The sequence below is a fragment of the Ambystoma mexicanum genome, chromosome 4q (genome assembly GCF_040938575.1).
Source record: "Ambystoma mexicanum isolate Mex_15411 chromosome 4q, UKY_AmexF1_1, whole genome shotgun sequence".
In the NCBI taxonomy this organism is placed as follows: domain Eukaryota; kingdom Metazoa; phylum Chordata; class Amphibia; order Caudata; family Ambystomatidae; genus Ambystoma; species Ambystoma mexicanum.
In genome coordinates, this window is record NC_090928.1 from 441,566,564 (window position 1) to 441,589,217 (window position 22,654).

The 22,654-nt window shown below is 47.9% G+C and overlaps 1 protein-coding gene across 1 annotated transcript in view; it reads left to right on the plus strand.

Moving 5' to 3' along the window:
* Positions 1–22,654, plus strand: part of USP34 (ubiquitin specific peptidase 34) — a 3,618,222-nt gene that overhangs the window by 2,332,891 nt on the left and 1,262,677 nt on the right. The window contains exon 46 of the mRNA XM_069608012.1: positions 12,156–12,233. Coding sequence (XP_069464113.1) covers positions 12,156–12,233 — 78 coding nt within the window. The remainder of the gene's footprint in view (positions 1–12,155; positions 12,234–22,654) is intronic.

Genomic DNA, 22,654 nt, shown 5'->3' on the forward strand with positions numbered 1-22,654 from the left:
CAACCGGGGAATAAATATTAAATAAATAACCCGGCGGTATCTTTAACATTGCACCAAAAAAGTGGTGCGTTTAAAATGAATGGGAAAATCCCATAGGAAATATTCTGGTGGAATATTTTGCATGGTAACCACTGCCACCAGCCAGAAACTCAACGAGGGGGGACTGCATAGTGCCCCCTCGAAAAACAGACCCTGGTGCAATCGAATTGCCCCAGCCAGTACGTCCACAATATGATGGTTTGTACTGGTTCCGTTCATAATTTAAGACTAGTAAAGTCAATGGTGACTTTACATGCCCTGGGAGACAGTAGTCAGTCCCAGGGTATGGAGTCTATGTTTGGCGGTCACTATGACACCCCTGTGTTACTGCACTGAGGGTGCTGTGTAACACACTTACCAAAAACACATGAAACCCTATGGAGTAAAAGACCACATAGCCCATTAAACACAGTACACAGTCAAAGGATATCTCAAATCATGTCTAAGAGTGGGAGAAAAGAGTCTCACTCTTAGCAGGAGAAAAAAATAAACCCCAGAAATACAGCAAAGCTGCTGGGGGACTCACTAGGTTTGAGAAATTAGCCTCAACAGAGAATTCTCCCTAACAGATGCCACAAACCGTGGATAGGAACACAATATCAAGAACCATAGAGAGCAAACAGTCAATACAGTCAACACGGCACAGAACACAACAGCAACCTGGAAGAAGAATTCAAGCAATGCAAAGTAATGGCAGAAAAACAGTGGCGCACGAGACAGTGTCAGAATAGTACACAATAGATTGATGAGGGAAGAGCTGAGATGGGAGAGGAAGGAAGGGAAATGCAGGGGGTGGGCGGAACAGGATGCGGGGACCTACGATGTGAGTGACCGCACGCAGCTAGCGAAGCAAGTGATCCCATGCAGCCACGATGCGCAGGAGCGTACGCACGCGAACAGGATGTGGGGACCTACGATGCGAGGGAGCGCATGCGGCTAGGGAAACAAGGGCAGCACACGCGGCCTGAGTTGAAGGGAGCGCATGAATAGGGGAAACGCAAGCACGTGGGGAGGAGGATATGTTGCAAGGGGAGCAACGCACATGCAAGAAAGGGAAGGAGTGCAAGGTCAGGGGGGCTGCATGGAGTGAAACAAAGCTAACACTCCCTGAACCTACTTAACTTGCGCCCTTAAACAGGAGGGGGAGGTCATCCGCATTCAGTCTGTGCTGCTACCCCATCACCGCCAAACATCTGTTGCTCAACACTGCGGCCTTGTCCTGCAAGGTCTTTGCCGCAGAGGGTCCGTACCACGGTTGTTATAGGCACGGAAGCGTGGATGTAGCGAAGCGTGCTACGTATAATCGGGCAGCATCTCATGCACACCTGTGTCGCTCAACACCGTGGCCTTGTTCTGCGAGGGCTATGCATGTGTAGTCAGTATAACTCCAGTCTTCAATGCTTATGGAATTTTCTACTCCTGTGTGCACGCCTCCTGATGCGAACAGTGTCCATGAGTGCATCAGAAAGCATGACGCATCGGGTCTATCTATTCCAGCTTGTGATGCTTTTTTTTTTTTACATTTGAGTGTATGGGAAACAACATGGTCTTATGTACTGTTCTCTATTTTAATCTCTTGTCTGTATGTTCTGCCATTTTCCTTATGTATATCGGAGATTTGCATTGTTCTCTCTAATTGTTGTATTCCCTTGTACAGCTACATTTGTACAGACATATATCTTTTTTAAAAATGTAACAAGTGTGGTAGCCGTCTACTGAGAATGATCAGGGTTCAAATAACCTGTTCTGTGGAATTACTTCGACTCGTGGGGGAGAGGGGAGTGTCTACATACATGTTTTAATTCAATGACACTTCACAGAGAACTGTCCATTTGCATATCATTCTGGTCCATCCCACAAGGGTATAAATAAAAATGTTATTTGTATATAAGGAGTCGTTTGAGAGTGCTGGTTCCATCTTCTGCTGTTTCTGAAAAGCAATTAAATTATACAAAGGAAGAGAGAAATTGAGAGAAGGACAGAAACAGCGAGAAAAAGAGGGAGAGAGAGCGCAAGAGAGAATCTGGGAGGGTGTAAGAGTGCACCCTCTAGGCAAAATGTTGTGTTTAGCAGTTGAGTTGTAGTGGTACTGGTAAGACGTGTTCGAAAAGGAGGTAGTTAATCTGTGCCAGTATGAAATTGTTCAGGGCCACTGGGCATAGAAATATGCTCTTATGGTTACTGCGGGGTACTCCGGGGGGGCTCTCCGGACATCCATTAAGTGAATCCATTAGCAGTGCTCCTTTAATTTCACTGCCAGGGGAGTTGAAAAGACGACCTGGTAGGGCCCGTTATACCTGGGGTTTTCCCACCTTCAGACAAAATTCCACTCTTAGACCTGTTTGCCTGGAAGTAATGGTTGAATGGGTGAGGAATCTGGTGGTGCAGCAGCTTCAGCACCCAGTGTTTTCTCTAATCTGGGTGGTACGATCTGTCGAGAGACAAATTTAATGGCCCGTGTTTGGGTGGTCAAGTAGTTGTTAAATTCTTCTCCTAACACTGATGCTGCCTTATGTGCGACTGATGCTCTCCTAAAAGGAGACATAGGCGTGTGTATGCGATAATCAGTTACCACCTCATGGGGTGATAAATGGTGGCTTCTGCAGGGCTGTGTGCCCAAACTTAAAAGTGCCAATGGCAAGCAATACACCCAATTCTTTTTTAATGTGGTGCAAATCTTGGACAGCTTACGCTTCAGTAGGCCGTTGATCCTCTCCACTACTCCATTGCCCTGGGGGTGGTAGATAGTGCACATTCAATATCATTTCTGGGACCCAGGAGCGCTAGAGTTGCTGTAGACATTTCTAGTTCAATGCCCATGCTTAGCACTTGTGGAGTACCACAGAGCTCTTGTATTTCTCCACTTCTGTTCAATGTCTGTCATGCCACTTCTTGCCCTCCTGGGTGACCTTGATATGCAGTATGCAATTATTCAGATGACGCTCAGGTAATTGTAGAGTTTACGGGCTGTCATAGCGCTGATTCTAACACCATCAATCGCATCTACAACTCCATCCAGGATTGGATAATTGCAAACACACTTTCTCTCAATCCCGAAAAACTGAACTCCTGATCCTCGCATCAGCGAGGATCAGGACAAAGACTCAAAACCATGTCCCCTGACTACAACAGTTTTCCCATAGCAGGAAATCTAATCAAAGTGTCCAAAAAGATGAAAACATTTGTTGTGGTGATGGATGCAGAGTTTCCCATGAAAACTCTTGTTGCCTCAGTTTGGGTCGCCTGTGAGTATGTGACCAAATTATTGAACCACAATCGCCCATTAATTTGTCTAAAAAATAGATCTCTTCTAGCTACAGCCTTGATTAACTCCCGCCTCAATTACTGCAATAGTCTGCAGGTAGGCACATCAAAGGCAAATCCTCAGGCCTTGCAAGTAGCTCAAAACAGGGCAGTCAGAGCTGTCCATGGTCTCACACGGAGGGATCATGTCAAAAATGCAAGACAAAGTCTTCTCTGGCTTCCCATTAAACAATGTGTCACGCACAAGTTACTCTCCTTGACTTACAAATGCTGTCATGGTGAAGCCCTGCAATACCTGAACAACAGACTCACTATCCTTCCACCTGGTCGTCGTCTGCGCTCCTATGACCCCTTAAACTTATTAAACCTAGGTATAATCTTAAAACCTTTGGCAGCTCCACATTTGACGTTCCGGCTCCATCACAGTGGCATAAACTCCCGCGTGAATTTAATCAGTCCAGCTTCATCAATGAGTTCAAGAAAAGTCTCAAAACTCACTTGTTCAATCTTGATCCAGACTAGACTGTCCCTGTCACAGATCCATTCAGATTCGACCAGTGTCTTCAGCTTTCCCCTTTCTCTGCAATATGTTATGTCTGTCTTGTTTTGTCTTTTGTGCGCCTTAAGGCCTAAAGACGAGTAACGCTTTATAAAAACTGCAAATAAATGTAATGCCAAGCAATGTTGTAATTTGTTTAACCAATTTGTTAAAAAAGTGTATGCCGTTGTCTGATCTCAATACATCGCACACACCCCATCGAGGGAAAAACCTTGTGCACTGAAAATGTTGCTGCGCATTTGGCATCTGGATGTGCACAAGGTCCTGCCTCCACCCAGCAGGAGAAGGGGCAGATCACAACGATCAAATATCGGGAGCCGCTGCAACTCTCGCCCATACCTGCATAGTCGATATGCAACTCCCGGAACGGCACAGTAGGGCGGGATATAGTGCCTCTTTTTGTTTGCAGTGTCATTCCCGTGCTTTAACTCTGACATGTGAAAAAGTTGATAACCAAATTTGCTAAATGCTCCTGGAGATTTGGAACAAACCAGTTTTCCTGCATGTTCGCAGCGATGTACTGCTTAGAAGCATGGGATGGATGATGAAGCTGGTCAAATGCTATCAGTAACTCATGTGGCATAACTGCTTTCATCGTTACCTCCTCTCTCCATAATAAATCAGTAGGGGATTGTTTACACCCTCTCTTTATCCACAGTTTTGTTTCTTCTTTGTGTGCTTGTCCCTGTAACTCAATCATTTGTGTAGTTGGCAGTGAATTATAGGGGATAGGGGGTTGCTCGATGTTGGGGGTTAACACAGGGTATTCTGCTGGTTGAGGCACTGGAAGATATGCTGCTATTGTGGCTGCTGCGTCCGCGGCAGCATTTCCAAGAACGACCTTGTCCGTGTTATTGGTGTGAGTGGCACATTTCACGACCGCCATTACGGATGGTTGTAATAGTGTGTAAATGTGCCTATCTAATGATGCAGCGTGTTGAACCGGGGAACCGTCGGCCCTCCCGAACCCCCTCATATTCCAACGTGCAAGACCGGTGTACACTGTTATAGTGATGTATGCCGAATCTGAATAGATGGTCATATGACACACCTGTGACGCTTGTCGCACTTCTATGAGTGCTATGAGCTCCTCCGCCTGAGCTTAAAAGTGCATTGGCAATCTCTTTTGCACTATTGTTTCATATTCATTGTCCACTAGGCGCCCCACAGCTGCCCCAGTGTGTCTCAAGCCTGTGCCTTGGTCTATGGTTGCTGACCCATCAACGAAGAGGACCCCCCTATCCCCTCTCGAGTGGGCTATCTTTTGCTTTGGGAGTGTCATTGGCCCCCTCATAAGATCCACAATCATGCCAGGCCATGTCTTTGTCTGTACACATTGCAGTTAGAAACGTAGCAGGGTTGACTGTTTTGCATCTTACAATGTGAATATTTGTGCTGGATAGAATGATCTCATAGGCAGATGCTCTTTGTGTTGTTATAGTGGTCTTCGATATTTCCAGGGTAGCAAACACTGCATGCTCCACGTATAAGGTGACAGAGCACCCCATTATTATAGTGGAGGTCTTTTCAAAGGCAAATGCTGCAACAGCGAGTGCCTGTTAGCATGCAAATTGTCCCTGCATTTCTGAGTCTAGCATTTCGCTACAGTAGGCCAATGGTTTGTGGCCCATCATGCTCTTTTGTGTTGATACTGCAGTCATAAGTTGACCGTTGGAGTGAGAGAATAGGTAAAACTCCTGTGTGTAATCTGGGCTAGCACTGGGGCAGTAGATATTACTTTCTTGAGGACATCGAAATTGATGAGCATACCTTCCGTCCATACAATCTTGATATCAGTCTTTTGGGCTTCCTTGAGGCCCTGCAGAAGGGGCCTGGTGTAGGCTGCATATTAGAGTATCTAGGCTCTACAACAATTACACAAGCCTAGCAACCTTTGCATCTCCTTCACCGTGGAATGGCGCACACAGATTCAGCACAATCAAGTATTATCCTTTTTCCATTCACAGCTATCAATTGCCCCAAGTGCAATACTTCCTGCAGACAAAACTGTAATTTGGCCTTGTCAACCTTGCGGGCCAAGAGCTGGAAGAGTGTAATTGAATCTTTCCTGCACTGTTGTTCGCTGTCACTGCACACCAGCAGATCATCCATGTATTGGATGATCATGCTGGGCACCTGTATATGAACTAAGTCTACATGAAGAATTCTGTTAAAAATACATGTCAATACATAAAATACATATCACTGCAGCAAGCACATTGACGTTCTGAAAAATCTCACCAATAGCTAGAAAGCCATGTTTTAAAGACGCTGAGCCCTTTTCTGGGCATGTAGTGTGGCACTGTTCTCTGCTGTGTGGGTGGCCACATTGTTTGTTCAGCTGAACTATGTTTGTCTCCTTTTGGGGGCTACTCTGCCATCACAGTGGTAGGACCTACCCAGGTATTGCTGCACAAGAAAACCATGCTCATGTCACCGTTCATTGTCTCCCAGTGGGGTTGTGCCTTTGGCCGGTGCAAGGGGCAACTAAGTCATACTGGCTCTCTGTGCTCCTCAACAAGTCTGTGAGTGCATGGTTGGCCTGTATCCTGGTTTGCCTGTGGTTTTGTTTAGCCAAACCTCTTGGACCCCCTACCTGCTGCACGTTCCTGGTTTCTTCCTTCCCCTGCTGCCTGTTTACTACCCACTCTTATGTACGTGCTTGCTTTTACTTTGGACTGCTTAATGTTCTTCCTGTCTGCTCCCAGGTCATTTCTAGATATGAGTTACGCCAGTTGTGTGGATTTTCCTTGGCCATTTCCTGATTGCCATAGTTCAGACTGGTTTGGTTTGATCACTTTAAATGCGGTTGCAAGGACATTGAGTTTGCCTCTTCCTCCTGCTCCTTGTCGTCATTGTTTGATCTTGTTTAGACTTTATATTTGAATTTTTCTGCCCTTTCTACCACATTCCCCTCCCTTCCACACTCTTCGTTGTTGTGTAACTTTAATTGCAATTAGACCCGGATCTGCTGCAGTCTGAATTTGCCCACATCACTGTTAAGATGGATTAATAGAATTTGGCCTGGTGGACAGATTGTAGGAGGCCACCCCAGTTATATTGAACAGGGTAACTCTTGAGAGGTTAGCCAAAACTCGATCAAGGTAGCAGAGGAGAGTAGTCACGACTATTATCAGGAGAGTGTGAGTGTGAGTGTGAGTGTGGACAGGGGTCCACAATGAGTCTACACAGTGAAGCACATAATTCAATTTAGACCAGTCAGTACAAAAATACTGTATTTATTCTAGGCCCAAAACGCACACTAGGTAATAAAACAAGCAGGTGAGAATATTCACAGTACTCAATTAGAAACATATATACAGTCACCACAGGTTCTTACAAATGCATTCAATAATCTATTCAACAAAAGAAGGCAGGTAATTGACACCGTAGGATGGAACTAAGTCACAAGAAATGTCCCCTAAGTCCAATCCCCATGAAGAGTGGGACCTTCTGGCCAAAAGTCACAAGGCTTCTCCCCAGAAAGTATCTTAAGTAGGTAAGTTTCTTGTGTTGGTGAATGTTCCAGAGAAGATTACCAACAGAATAAAAGGTACAACTAGGTTTCTATCTTTTAGGTGCAGCTGCTTTCAGACAGGTTGATCAAAAAGCAATGGAATGGAATAACCAATGTTTATTCTAAGGCGAACACTGGGGGACAAATACTGTGCCTTTACTTACCCCTCTGACTCTGATTTTCCCTCAATGACTAGATGGGTCGACTGGGGGTTGCTGGCGATAGGTTTTTCCGCTGTTGGTTCCAGTGAGAGGTGCAGTGATGTGGGTGCAAGGATTATTTCGGTCGGTTCCAGGAGCAGAGTACAACTCTTGCTAATGAAGAAATGCAGGAGGTACGATGTAGTCTTCTTCGGGACACTTCTCCAGATGAGGGAAGGAGAGTTCCAACAATGCCCACTGCACACAGGCGGTGGCAGGCGTGCTTCCAATTGCAGCTGAAGACCTTCCATTAGCAGGATCCTTTGAAGCTGGGAGGCTGATATTCGACGGGATGGTGACTTACACCACAAGCTGGCGACTGCCAAAGTTCGGACGACAAACTCGGAACAGCGACAGTTCTATCGAGGTCGCCCACTGGAGAGCTGGTCAGTCCACTGGGTGGTCCAGGAACACTTCCGAAGGCTCATGTCGGCTGGATCCTCGAGACTGGTTGGTCCTACCAGTCCAAGGGTTGAAGCACTGCTCAGGCCCTTCGCAGATCAGGTAGTCAGCGGGAGGCTTCACCGGACCACGCGCAGGAAGGGATGCTCGGTTTCTTTAGGATTCGTCGACGGATCTTCAGTCAGCTGCTCTTCTACAAAGGATACTCAGTCCAAATGCTGATCTGAAGAAATGGATACAGAAGTCCTCTTCTTATCCAAAATTCGGCCTGGAAACAAATTCAAGCCCACCATTGGTAAGGTCCTCTGCGAGAAACCTGAGGGTATTCTCCTGAGTAGATCTCAAGAATCACTGATTCAGGTGGCATGGGAAGGGATGACGCTCTCAGATCCCAAACCTGGTTGCTGACGAGAGAGGGAGGATCACCTGGTTAGGGGAGCCTGGGGTTATGCTTAGGGATTTGCCCCAGGTGAGACACAGTCTTGTACCAGGGAAGAAGCAGAGGAGGACGATATACCAGAGTCCTTTATAAGCTATAATACCCACCTTCCTCCCATTGAATCTAGCTTACCCAAATCTACCACCCCCCCGTATGTAACAAACCCCCTAGGATCCCACACCCCGTTGCACTCAGAAACTCTCTCTCAGAATCCCTGCTTTCCTGTTCCCTATCCAAATACTCCCAATTATTCTTCTTCACGTCCCTCTGGTTATTCTGTCCCGAACACCCAGTATATGGCATTGACAACACACTACCATTCCCACAATTCCCCCTGTTCAGATCACAATAGAAATTCTGGTCATTCTTGTTCACGCCACAACCCTACAACCCCGTAAGTAAGATAACTATAATCTTGTATAACACCTTTTCTCCATCCTACCCTGTAGGATACCCAAGAACTCTAACGCCCCTCCCCCATGTCCAACCTGAACACTTCTTTACCTTGATATGAAATCTGTTTACCTGACATGTCCCAACCATACCCAAGGGCCAGGCAGAGTCGGGCAATTAACACAAATCACACACACACCAAATGGCCCTTTCCTTTCCCCACAGGAATAAAAGGTGGAGCAAGAGAGCACAGTACGAGAAAGACAGACCGCACGAGGAGACGGCTATTCAGACCCAGCAGTTCAAAAAGTGGCAAAAGGCAGCAAATATCGAGAGGCTAACAACAAGAGATGCTACCTAGCCCCTTTTGAGGCAGACCCACGAAACCTCTGCAGAGGGAATCTTAAGACCGAGGACAATAGCCCAAGTATGCTGCAACAGATGTAATCGGTACACGGAGCATGTTGGCACTGATAAGCGGGAACGAGGGAGACTCCTGCTTCTGTGCTACCGGCCTTGTCTCCAGTTACGAAGAAAGTCAAGCGGTTCATCACAGCCGATGAGTCGGAGGGAGAACCCATAAGAGCCGGGCTGTGGTGAATGACTGTCCCAAAGTGGCAACTTGAACCAAGTACAAAGAACTGTAAAAGTGCTAAAGGGGAGACCATCTGCAGTGGGAACCGTGTCCATGTGGGTGCTAACTTGAGAGACTCTGGTCGATCCTCGTCTGAGTGAAACTACAAATATCAGAAGGCCATAATAGAGCCGCCAAGATAGGTCAAAGTGGTCATACAGGAGGTCAAGCAAAATTCCTGTACCGTCTAAAGCCTTTGACCTAAGAACTGTAGAGAAAGTAATGGAAGTGAATCCCACCTCGTGAGAAAGCAGGGGAAGTGAATCCCGCAAATCATTGAAAGCAAAGTGAATGTGAAGTTGGCAAGAGTGAACCCGGGAGAGGAATGCTAACGAAGAGGGGACAAAGTTTAAAGTCCCAAGAAACAGTGTGTTGATAAAGGTGAACCCTGCCGAGGGATGTCCACTGGAACAGTTTAAAAAGACATTAAGATTCACAACGAGAAAATCCATAGTGAACCCAGTAGAGGGTGGCTGGAAATTGAGAGTGGTCTGCGCCCAGAAGAGGGGGACCCAGGGGTGAGCAATTATCACCCCGATCAAGTGACCCAGAGAAAGGGAGATTCACAGTGAACTGATGAAAAGACATTGTACGAAAACTATAGAATTGTACGAAAACGATAGAGGAAGACTTTTTTGAAAGCCATAGTGAACCCAGCGGAGGAAGGCCAACAGTCGAGAGGGGTCTGAGCCCGAATGAGGTAGATCCAGGGGTGATGCGATCATCCAAAGTCTGTTAAAAAAAGGAACTGTTATTGATTTATGTAATACGATTTGTGAAGGGTCAGGGCCCGGAAGAGGGCACCCAGGGGTAAATCCATCTCTCAAAGAAAACGTGAAAAGGAACTTTGTGTTTGTTATTTTACTGACCCTCGAAGGCAAGAGACTTTTGTTGAAAAGAGACTTGGCCGTTGAGGCTACTGAGAAGTTGAAACCGGAACTGTCGTCTCGTGCTGGGGAAAGCTCGAACTGTGCTGTGCTCCAAGATCCCACCTTACCTTGTGCTCAAAACGTTGGGAAGGAAGACGCAAGCTACCGCATCCAGACATATTATTTGAGAACAATTCTTTCTTTCCCAGAAAACTATCCCACACCCTTTTTGTATTAGGTTGGCAATAGGTTTCTTAGTATAGGCCCTTTTTATTTGACACAACACCACTAGGACTGCCTTATTTTTATTTGATGGTTGACGCTTGCTCCCATCTTAGATTTAGGTTTAGATTGGGTGTTTTTGTCACTGCCAGCATGGTTACAATCAGGAACCACTGACGGTTTCACTCGTGCCATACACTTAGACGTTCATGGATGTGGAATGGGACTGGACAGACCCAGACTTTCTCTCTCTCTCTCTCTCTCTCTCTCTCTCTCTCTCTCTCTCTCTCTCTCTCTCTCTCTCTCTCTCTGTCTCTCTGTCTCTCTCTCTCTCTTTCTCTCTCGCTCTCTTTCTCTCTCTCTCTTTTTCTCTCTCTCTTTCTCTCTCTCATTTATGATGGGGGGGAGAACAGAGGAGGTACAATGGATAGACAAAGACCTCAACCCTCTGGGAACAGACATCAAACAATTGATATGATTCTTAGGTATACAGCTTGCTTAGACCCTTTTACAATTCCCATCAACAGTTTTATTTTGACAACGAACCTAGGAAGTTTCCATGAAAATATTCTATTTTTCCATTAGTCTGTATCTCAATTTCATTCAGGGTAGCTAGCTTTGGGAGCCCTGACCATCATTCTTCCAGTGCAGGTTTGGTTTTTCCCTGCTATGTCTAATTATCTTTCCTACCATTAGACCAGTTTTGATACAGGTTTTTTTCAAGGATCTCAAGTCATTCATATCCTTCCATCCTTTCCTCTCGTGCCCTGCTAAAGTCGGGTGTTATAGGTTCTGCAGCCAGTTTCCTCGTAGGTCACGTACCACTCGGCAAACTGGCTGCGATATGTTTCTTGGTTAAACCATTTTGTTCTATGTCTCAAATGTTTGTTTCGCCTTGTTTTTTTTTTCCTGCCCTGGGGTTTAGTCTTGCCTCTCCCCGCTTTTACTTTCCTAATCCCTTGTAGCAGGTATTTTGTTGGGCTCCCACTCAACATAGAAGGCATATCACCAGTCCTGACTGCTGACATCTTTCATTGGGACTGCTAGAGGGGTGACCTGCCCTCTCCCCTCCATTCTGGACTTATTTAGGGCACCCTCATCCTTTGTGCTGCCATGGCCATTTTATTCACTGCAACCTAAGAGGAAAATGATAGAGGAAAGTGGAAGGTAGTTGGAGACGCTCCACCTGCGTCCAAATTAGCCGCTCCACTTAATCTTGAACTATAGAATATGCATTAAATGTAAAATTCTCATGGATGTTAGTATGATCTTTGTGCATTTTATTGGTTTACCCCGTTGTAAGCAAGAATTTTTTTAATGGACAAAGGCATTTGCATCTATGTTGTACCGATAAACTCAGGAAGTTAATAATTCTAATCATTGCTGACACTGGTGTATAGTTGACTATAACAAGCATTCCCAGATTGACAATGTGGAATTTGGAAAGCAAGACAAAATGTGTTCTTTTTCACATGTTTAGTTTCTTTGGCGGCAAAACTGTTTGAGTATATTTCCACTGAGTTCTAAATTTCAACGTTTCGTGCAGTGTTTTCTTACAATAAATAGTGCACATTGTTTCTTGCTAAAATGTTCATGAGATTCTTTCTTTGTTCTTAGGATTGTGACCATGTCAGCCAGACTGCTGAGGAGTTCTATACAGTGAGATGCCAGGTGGCTGATATGAAGAACATCTATGTGAGTACAGGTTTGTCCGTATTTACTTGGCCAATAGTCCCATTTAATAGCTACATAGTTGTTGAGAGGATGCCTACTAATAGCATAACTTACTGGAAAGCTGCACTGCTGTCTAGACGTAAACTGCAATTGTGAGAAACAGAGGAAGGTTTTAGATTTTTGGAGTACTAACATTGTAATATTGCGCTTCAAGTGTCCGATTATAGCCATTTAGGTACCCATATTATGTAATTCTTGAAATATTTATTTTGGAATTTTTACAATTCCATAAACGCATCATATAAAATTCAGAGATGAAATAACAAACATATACAACTATAATACCATGAATTAGACACTAACATCAACATATTATAATAGCACTTATTAGCTAATTATGGTGTGAGCCTCTTATATGGGCCAAAAGAGAGAGCTTAACTAAATGAATAATTACGCTTTGGATTCATTTGTATCATTTTAGTACAAAATCCAGATCCTTGCCAGGTCCATCTCTACACAAATATTTCTGCACAATATTAATTCATTGATGTCTAACTTCTTTTGCATTTTTTAAGCCACACTTGAGTAGCTAGTTAACGCCCAACTCATTTTTTTATCTATGGCTAAAAGCAAATTCAAGTAATAATACATTCCGGTCCCCTTGCCAGTGGGATCAAGGTTTTCAACCTGATCTTGTTGCACCTTGGAGGAAAGATAATAAAATGCATTTGTCTTTGAAGTTCTGATGGACAAAAAGGACAGCGTAATTCAGGAAGGTCCATATCTTGCTGCTTGCCTATAACCCTCTTAATATGCAAAAAATTAAACCTGAATCTAGTTATGAGAATTATTTGGGGGTGGTTATACACCATGTTAAACACGGTTGCAAGGACATTGTGTTTGTAATCCTAAGGTGTGATATGTTAGATGGCTTGCACAGATCAACATTTTGTCTGACTTCATCTGACTTTCCAAAGGCTTCTGGCGAGAGGCAAATGGATGCACTCATTGTGTCTGCCTCGCCCCTGCCTCCATACCATAGAAACAAGAGAAGCACATCATTCATGGCGGTAGCACCTTCCCCGCTTCAATACCGCAAGTATGTGAAACGCTGCTCACTAAGACAGCCCTAAGGGAACCCTACCAACCATATCCTGGAACCATCAAAGAAGAGATGAATTTGCAAACCCAAGAAGACATGGCCCTGCTGTAATCAGAGAGAACAAGTGACCTCATCTCCAGACTTGCACACGTAGGCGCACACGACACAAAGCGGATATGCACCCAGAATGAAATTGCACAGACACTAATTCAAACTCTCATTTAGACACAAAGAATATTATCTGCAATCAATAGACATCAGAAACATATCATAATCAATGTACATGCCGAAACGCAAGACGCATAAGAATACACATAAACTTGCTTAACGCAGAAGAGAAGCTGGAGCGGGTGGCCATTTTGGAGAAAATAGACGGTGCCTCCATGCCAGAGCAAAAGGAGAATTCAAAGATGCCTCAAAACTGCAGAGAAGTTTAGTTTGCTGAATTAGCTGAAACCCGGACCTGCACAGACCAGTCAAGGGCTGTGCAGCCCCCTTCCAAAGTTACTGCAGGAAAGGGAAGGTTGGTCAGCCATAAAGTAGAAAAGAAGATCACAATTCCCATGCACAAGACCCGTTTCTCTTAAATTAAGTAAAGGAACAAACAACCCTCGTATGCCAGGTGCTGACTAATTAAAAGCATGAAATTGTATGACGAATACCTCAACTGTTGCATAAGCTAATTCATTATCATGACAATGATGTATTTCTTATCTTATCGTTTTAGAGGTGGTCCAAGGTGGGGCCATCAGAGTTCTATAACCAATGACAACACTGACCACTATGGGTTCCATATGTAGACAAAGTCCTGCTACCAATCCCACCTTCCCATAGGTTTCTGTAAATACAACATCAACTATGATGTACTTTTTGATTATAGGTCGATGTTCGACACGAAAGAGGTTGAAAGCGTGAAGACGTAGAGTGTTTACTGCTGCCCCTGTGCTATGCTGATAGTTAATAAAACAGGACTTTGTCAATTACCTTGACTCTTCCGTTATTGGGCCTGATATTTCTTGGACCTATCTGTTTCCACCTCTCCATTACACTTCTCTTTAACAGTAGTGTTTGTATTTTTGTTGTGGATTTTTTTTACTACATATGTGAGATACATTTTAGTCAAAGCTCCTAATGTCAATAAGTATTAACTTTGATAATGTGGCTTGTGTATTACAGCATGTGTTAGCCCAAGATAATAGAGGTGGCATTGCAATCATATCTTCCACATTAACTCTAGCCTAATTTCATAAAGACCACATAAGAGCGAACAGAAGGGGCTAATACCGAAAGACTGTGACAGAATGTGCTCTCCCTTCATTGAATCTGTCGGCAAGACTTATAACCCCACGTGTTTGCTCCATATTCTGCTATTGCTATAGGTTTGGCTTAATGTTTTTTATACATTTTTAACAAATCAAATACAAACACCAACAAAGTGAACCAGCAACCTAGTGGAAATAAACATGTGTATCGTATGCTTAAGGAAACAAGGGCTCAAAAGTATATTGCAACTGAAATGTAGGACTATAATGATTAAAAACAACAATGATGATGACAGCGCTGCAGGGCGAACCTACCCCCAGAGATTAATTACCATAATTATAGCATGCACCAATCCCAAAATTGGTATTCCTGGTTTCGGAAAAGTCTTTTATAAACATAATGTAAACGTAGCACACAAAGAGGCTCAATTGATCGATAATGACATAGCAGCACTTAGACCATCTCTCACCTCACAGAGGATAAACATAGCGTACATTACAGATCAATAAGGTTTTGTAAAGTTAATAATGTTGTTTTTATTTAAAGTCTTCGTATAGTGCACACAAGGTATGGAGGAAAAGTCTAGCATTGAGAGACGTCTGGTTTAGAAGCAACCAAGATGGCCGCACGCTAACAGAGCTCCTCCGATCCTGGTTGAGTGTGAGCATTTTCCCCTAATGCCCCCTTGATCAGCGCGAGCAGGCTGCCGAAAAGCAGGAACAGGACGAGTGCTGCAACAGAGACCTGAGCCAAATGGGTGCACAGCACCGGGCAGTAGCAAGCTGTGAGGCATCGGACTACCGGACGCCCAAAGAGCTGCAGCTGCCCTGTGCGTGGGTGATGTGATTCGCACCATTCGGAGTTTATGCAGTGCAGGGAGCAGTGGAGCGCTACAGTTGCATGCACCGTCTTCTTTGGCCGCGCAGGCGTAAGGAAATGACTGATGCTTGAATTAACCCCGGTGGGAAGATGCTGGATGTCGCTTGAAGAGACGGTTGATCCGGCCGTCCAGGAGGTGTCTCTAGGCCTTGTGCTGGTGCATATGGCGAGGTGGAAGGACGAATGACATGAGGAGCACAGAAGCAAAGGCCGAATCCGGATGGGGGAGACAGTGTGGTATGGAGGCTCCCTCTCCATCTTATAGAGGTGTGTGGTTGCAGCCGGCCACGAGGCAGCTGGAGCTGGAGGTGGTGGCGGAGGGGCGTGGGTGTGAGGTGTTTATTGGTGGAGCTCTGCCCCTTTGACCCCCACACTTTATCATCACGCAGCAAATAAGGAGCAGTATGGCCTGACTGAATGTGGAATACCGGGGAGGTTTCTGGCTGGGCTGATCATGGTGGCCTTGCCTCCCACACACCCTATAGAAACCTGACAAAACAGCGGGGAGGCGGTGCCCCTCCTCAGACCACACTGGGGTGGCTGACTTGCTCAAGAGCGTGATAAGGGCCGAGTTGTTAGCTTGGAGATGGCTGTGAGGGGTGCCGTGCCCGCCCATATAGTGAAGTTCTGGCAGAGTGGGCTCTTTGCCCTCTGGCCAGAGAGGTTTATCTCATGTGGCAGAGATAAGAAGGGATCGAACCTCTGCACCTGGCGAAAGCAGAAGAAGTCATTGGTGGGTGTCAGCCAGGTAGGTGACAGTCTGTATTTATGCCTCCAAGTAAAGCACCAAAGAAGCTGAGATCTGTGACTTCCTTGTGGGCCATAGGGAAGGAACCTGAGACATCCGAAGGAAGATACCCTCTAAGCAAAGCAGATATGTCGTAAGCAAGGGACAGACAATGATTCAACGTCCACAGCGCTCACAAAAGCAGACATGGTAGAGTGTATATCGGCCCTGGTGGAGAATTGAACCTCTTCGGTTAAGAGGGAAATTGTGGTGGCAACTGAAGGGCTGCAGACATCTCTGATTGTCCTTGCTAACGATGTGAGGCAGATAAACACTCGAATGGGGGACGCAGAGGAGGCCATTTACTCCTCACAGGATGACGTGATTCATTTGCAGAGAGAGCTAGCAGAAACAAAGCAGGTAATGGAGTCACTGCTTTCGAATATCGAGGATAGGACTGATAGGGAGGGCAAGAAAGTGGCTTCCCTGCAAAGAGGATTTTCTTCTCCGGGATCATGGCATTGAAGGTGACTGTCTCATGTGGCTTCGTGGGGGGCTCATTTGGGTTGTGGAAGGCAGTTGAGCAAGCAGCTCAGTACATCCCTGAGGGGGAGATGCAGGAGGGTTTCCTGCTTTTAGTGGACGACGGAAAGGTGGTGGCCGGACAGTCCTTGCAGGCGGGCCTGAACGTGGCAGACTGTGTACCTCGGTTAATGGGATCGGGTATGGTTCTTAGGAAGCAGGCCTACCCGCACTAAGGGGTCTCTCCAAATGTCCAGAGTAAGTTGCTGAACATTGCTTTTGATGGGGAGAATCTCTTCAGCCCGATGGCCGATTACTACTTGGAAAAGTTCAAAAAGGGTGGAGGTCTCAGTCTCTTCTTAGACCGCAGGACTTTGAACAAATTCCTGAGGAAGGACAAATTGAAGATGGTGACGTTGAGAGAAATTCTCCATGCTTTGGAAAATTCTCCAGGCTCTCGATTTACAGGACTGGCTGGTGTCCATAGATCTTCAGGACGCTTACTTTCATATGCCGATACATCAGAAGCACAGCAGGTTCCTGAGGTTTCTCATAGGGGACAAGCGCTATCAGTTCAAGGTGCTTCCCTTTTGGGTTTACCTCAGCACTGAGGGCCTTCACCAAGCTCATGGCATTAGTCTGGCTCACCTCAGGAGATCCAGCGTCCATGTGTACCTATACCTGGATGACTGGCTGATCCGATGGAAGTCGGCAGAGACGTCCCCATCTCTTGGACACCTGTTCACTACTCCACAGCCTGGGCTTCTGCCTGAACTTGCAGAAGTCCCACACGACACCATCTCAGAAGCTCCAGTTCATTTGGGCAGTCCTAGACACTCGGGCAGGGAAAGCTTTCCCACCCAGGCAGAGTCGCCAGCATTGTACAGATGGTACAACTGTTCCCGAACCACGCCACCTTAACAGCGGCTTCCTTCCTCCGCCACTTAGGTCTCGTGGCTTCCTGCATTTTTCTGATGCCAGAGGCCAGGCTGCGAATGCGATCTTTGCAATGGCTCCTGCGAGGTCAGTAGTCCGAGTACTTCAGCACTTTGAGGGATGTACTCGGGGAGTCCAGGTCCTTGGTCGACTACCTTTCTTGTTGGGCAGCAGCAACATGCTAGCTGGGGAACTCTTCTGGCCTCCAGAGCCTCAGGTCCGGGTGGTCATGGATGCATGCCTGAAGGGTTGCGGTTCTCACTGTGAGGACTTGCAGGTGAGCGGCCAATGGTCAGTAATGGAGGGCAGGTGGCACATTAACAGGCTGGAGTTGCAAGCCATCGGGTTAGCCCTGAAGGCGTTTGTACCTTCTTTGATGGGGAAGCATGTACTGATCTTGACTGATAATATGGGGTCCATGCACTACCTGAACAGGCAGGGTGGCTTGCACTCCCTCCCCTTCTGCAGGGAAGCGATGCAGCTGTGGTTCTGGTTACTGGAGAACCAGATCTTGTTCTCGGCAGTTCATCTGGCAGGGACATAGAACAGTTTGGTGGATGCTCTGAGCAGGCAAAGCACGATCTCACACAAGTGGGAAGTGTGCCAGGAAGTCCTAGAGGAGGTCTTTTCTCTTTGGAGTTCTGATATGGGCTATGTTTGCCACACAGTCAAACAGTAAGTACAAAAATATTTGCTTGGGGGAATTACCAGCGAACGGAGTGCTAGGGGATGTGTTTTGAGGTGATTGGGTCCTCCGACGTATTCCATATCTATGACCGTAATCGCCACAGCTGTGCTACTTCGGAAAATCTTTCTGCGTCCTGCGTCGATGACGTCGATAGGCTGTCCTCGAGGACCTCCTCCGATGGCCAACGTCACCAGATGTTATAAGTAGGATGCACGACGCCCGTAGCCTCAGTTCCGTTTTTTCCGCGAACGTGTTCGCTTCGGAGATGTCTTCCTCTTCTTCCACCACGCGTCCGGGCTTCAAGAAGTGTGGGGACTGCGGGTCCAAGATGTCGGTGACAGACAACACCTGCCTCTGGTGCCTCGGGGAGGCCCACGACACGGATGATTGTGTCGACTGCCAGTCGCTTACGTCCAAGGCCTTGTGGGAATGTAAGAAGAAGCTGTCGGTCGGTCGGGAGGGTGTCCAAGCCCCGGAAGACGAGGTCCACTGGGCTTTCGATGGATGATTCGAGGGGCGACTCTCCGCATCGTAGTCGTAAGTCTAGGGGGTCTCGGTCCCGGAGTGGGTCCCGCCACTCCTCGGCCTCTTCGAAGCACTCCCGGAAGCGCTGTCATCGGTTGCCTTCCCCGTCCTCATCCGAGGACTCCGCCTGTCAGAGGGTTTCTTATCCCACCAAGCGTTCCTCTCCGGAGGAATAGGCTTCCTTTGGTAAGAAAATGTTGATGATTCTTGAATCGCAGGGCACCGGTCCGTCCGCGCCTCCGACTGGGGTCGGCTGTGACCGTACTAGAGATACCACTCGTACGCCTTCGGGCTCGGGTGGTCGGCACGATTCGTGGGAGAGGTCCCGCTCGGACAAGGGGAATCGTTCTAGTCATGCCCGTTCCAGGTCCCGGTCCTCGACGCGCTCGAGCCTGTGTGCACCTGTGAAGTCTTTGAAGAAGATGTCGACGCCGGTGGCGCCAAGGTCGTCGACCGACTCTCTCAAGGCTCCACCTTCGAGGAAGTCGTCGGCGCAACGGCTTTCGAAGGACACAATCGAGGCTCCGCCCTCGAGGCCTGTGTCGAAGCCGTCGATGCTGTCGGCGCCGCGCTCGACGTCGACCCCGATTCACTCGACATCGACGCAGTTTCCCTCGACGCCTTTCGAGGCTGTGGTGTCGGAGGTACCCCATGGCACGGGGGAACTCCCTCGAAAGGCTCTGGCCAAGGCTAAACATGTCTTTCTCCCGTATTCTTTGCCCACTTTCCAGCCTATGGAGTATATTTCCGAGGTGGAGGAGGGTTCTGAAGATGGGTTGGTTCCGGACACGGTGCCGGATTATATTCTTTCTGGTCATAGCCAGATTGAGGACTTGCGTCAGTCACTGCAAAACGGTACTGCCATTCCATATGGCTCTGCAAAGAAGGGTGGCAGCGGCTTGGACTGCTCCGGAGAGTCTTCCGGCAGTGGGTAAGTCTTTGCCGTGAAAATACCACCCAGCCAGTAGTGACACCTGCTACTTGACCACGCCCCCCACTCCGGAGAGTTTGGTGGTGCAGGCTTCTACGGCGCCAGCAAAGCAGGCGTCGTATCCTACCATCCCTCCTGATAGGGACGACAAGCGTTTTGATGGCTGGGCGAAGAAAGTGTTTTCTTCAGGGGGTATGGCGCTTCAGACAGCCAACTCTGTATGTGCCTTGTCTCGTTTCACGCACACTCTGTGGAACTGTATTGCCTTAGCGGCTGAACATATTCCCGAAGGGGACGAACGGGATGGTTTTCTTGCTGCTATTCAGGATGGCAAGGATGCCATGTGAGAGTCTGTTCAGTCGTGTTTGGACATGGCAGACTGTGTCAGCCGGTCCATGGCGGCGAGCACCGTGATATGCAGGTTTGCGTGGTTGCGGAAGTCAGGGTTTGCTCCTGATGTGCAGGCCCGGCTCCTCAACATGCCCTTTGACGAGGAACATCTTTTTGGCAGCAAGGCTGACGAGAGCCTTGAGAGGTTGCAGACCTCCAAAGCTGCAGCAAAGTCGTTGGGCGCTGCAGTTCGCCAACCTCCGCCTTTTCGTCCTAGGGGACAGCAATGGAGGGGAGGTTCCTTTCGTTATTACTCATCCTTTGGTAAAGCGAGAGGAGCTGCCAGTCAAAGGGGCCACCGTAGGAGTACCAGAGGTGTAAAACAAGGTACTTGAGGTGCAAAGGCCGCTCGGGCTGTTGCCTCTTTGCCCCCAGGCAACGCCGCAGCCGCTTCAGCTCAGTCATGAGGCCATGTCCCATGGTTCGCCGGTTGGGGGAAGGCTGGCGCAGCATCTTGCAGAGTGGCGCGCCATTACTTCAGATGTGTGGATTCTGAAGATCATAACCCACGGCTACTGTCTTCCTTTCTGGCAGAGGCCTCAAGACAATCCACCGGGGAATCTCTCTTTGAAGAGTCCGGATCCGCTCCTTGCGCAGGAAATTCAATCCCTGCTGGAGAAAGGCACCATAGAACTGGTGCCTGTAGCGGAGAGGAACAAGGGATGGTATTCCCCTTATTTTTTGATTTCCAGGAAAGACTGTGGATTGAGACCCATCATGGACTTGCATGGTTTGAACAAACTCCTCAGGAAGGACAAGTTCAAGAGGGTTACTCTCTCTCAAGTCCTCCAGGCCCTTCAACTTCAGGACTGGTTGGTGTCTCTCGACCTCACGGATGCTTATTTTCATGTGCCGATATATCAAAGCACAAGTACCACCTGAGGTTCGCGGTTGGCGACTCGCACTTTCAGTTTCGGGTCCTGCTGTTCTGATTGACCTCCGCCCCGAGGGTCTTCACCAAGCTCATGGTAATGGTGGCAGCGCACCTCAGGAGAGGGGGGATTCACGTCTACCCCTACCTGGACGATTGGTTGATAAGGGCGCCCTCTCCAGAGCAAGTCCTGGATCATCTGTCTGTCACCTGCCACTCCCTCCACAAGCTGGTCTTCTCCCTCAACTTAAAGAAGTCCCATTTGACACCAACTCAGAGGCTCCTGTACATCGGAGCTGTGAGTGACACGTCCCTGGGGCAGTGTTTTCCGCCCCAAGTGAGGGCTCATCACATTCAGCAGATTTCAGCTTGCCCAAAGTCTCCCGGCGTTCGAGTTCTTGAGATCGCTCAGCCTCATGGCATCCTGCATTCTTCTGGTGCCAGAGGCCAGGTTGCGGATGAGATCTTTGCAATGGGCACTCAAACTCCAGTGGTCTGTCCTCCGGCAGGTTGTCGGACCCTGTTCAGGTGCTGTCCTCGGTCGCCCAGGACCTTCTGTGGTGGGCCGTCGAAGACAATCTGATGAAGGGGGCTCCATTTTGGCTACCCTGGCCGGAGGTGACGATCGTGACGGACGCATCCCTCACGGGATGGGGAGCTCATGCCAACGAGTTGACAGTCAGCGGTCGTTGGTCTCCGTGGTTGGAGCTGAGGGCCGTCAGGCTAGCCCTGAAGGCTTTTCTGCCGACTGTGCGAGGGAAGAATGTCCTAATCCTGACGGACAACACGGTGGCCATGCACTACCTCAACAAAAAGGGGGGGCAGGGTCACTTCCTCTCTGCAGGGAGGCGATGCAGCTCTGGTTCTGGGCAATCCAGCAGGAGGTTTCGATCTCGGCAGTTCATCTGGCCGGAGACGAAAACGAGACGGCGGACGCTCTGAGCAGGCAGAGCGCGATCTCTCACGAGTGTGAGTTGGCTCCGAAGATTCTCCTGGAGATCTTCGCCCTTTGGGGGACCCCTCAAGTGAATCTCTTCGCCTCTAGTGTCAGCCGGAAGTGCGAGAGGTTCTGCTCACGGGAATTGCCTCCAAAAGGAGCCTTAGGAGATGCGTTCGTGGTGGAGTGGTCATTCCCACTGCTGTACGCGTTTCCTCCAGTCCCCGTCATCCCGCAAATACTGCGGATGTTACGGAGGTTCGGTTCCCGTATGATCCTCATTGCTCCCGTGTGGGCCTGGAGGACTTGGTACCCGGGCCTTCTTGACTTTTCCATCTGCCCTCCACGTCGTCTTCCCTACTGAGACGATCTGCTCTCACGGGAGGGGGGTCAGGTTCTCCATCTAGAGGTCAGATCCCTCAACCTTCATGCTTGGTTTCTGAAAGGTTGAGATATAAGGATTGGGACCTCCCTTAAGACGTGATGGAGGTGTTGCTCTTGGCCAGATGGCCAGCAACAAAGTCCCTGTACCGTTTCCGTTGGCGTAAGTTCTGCGACTGATGCAGGGTTACGAATGTGGATCCTTTTGCATGTGACATTCCCATGGTTCTGTCTCATTTGCTTTCTTTGCCCAAAGGGGCTTGCAAGTGGGTACCGTTAAAGGTTACCTG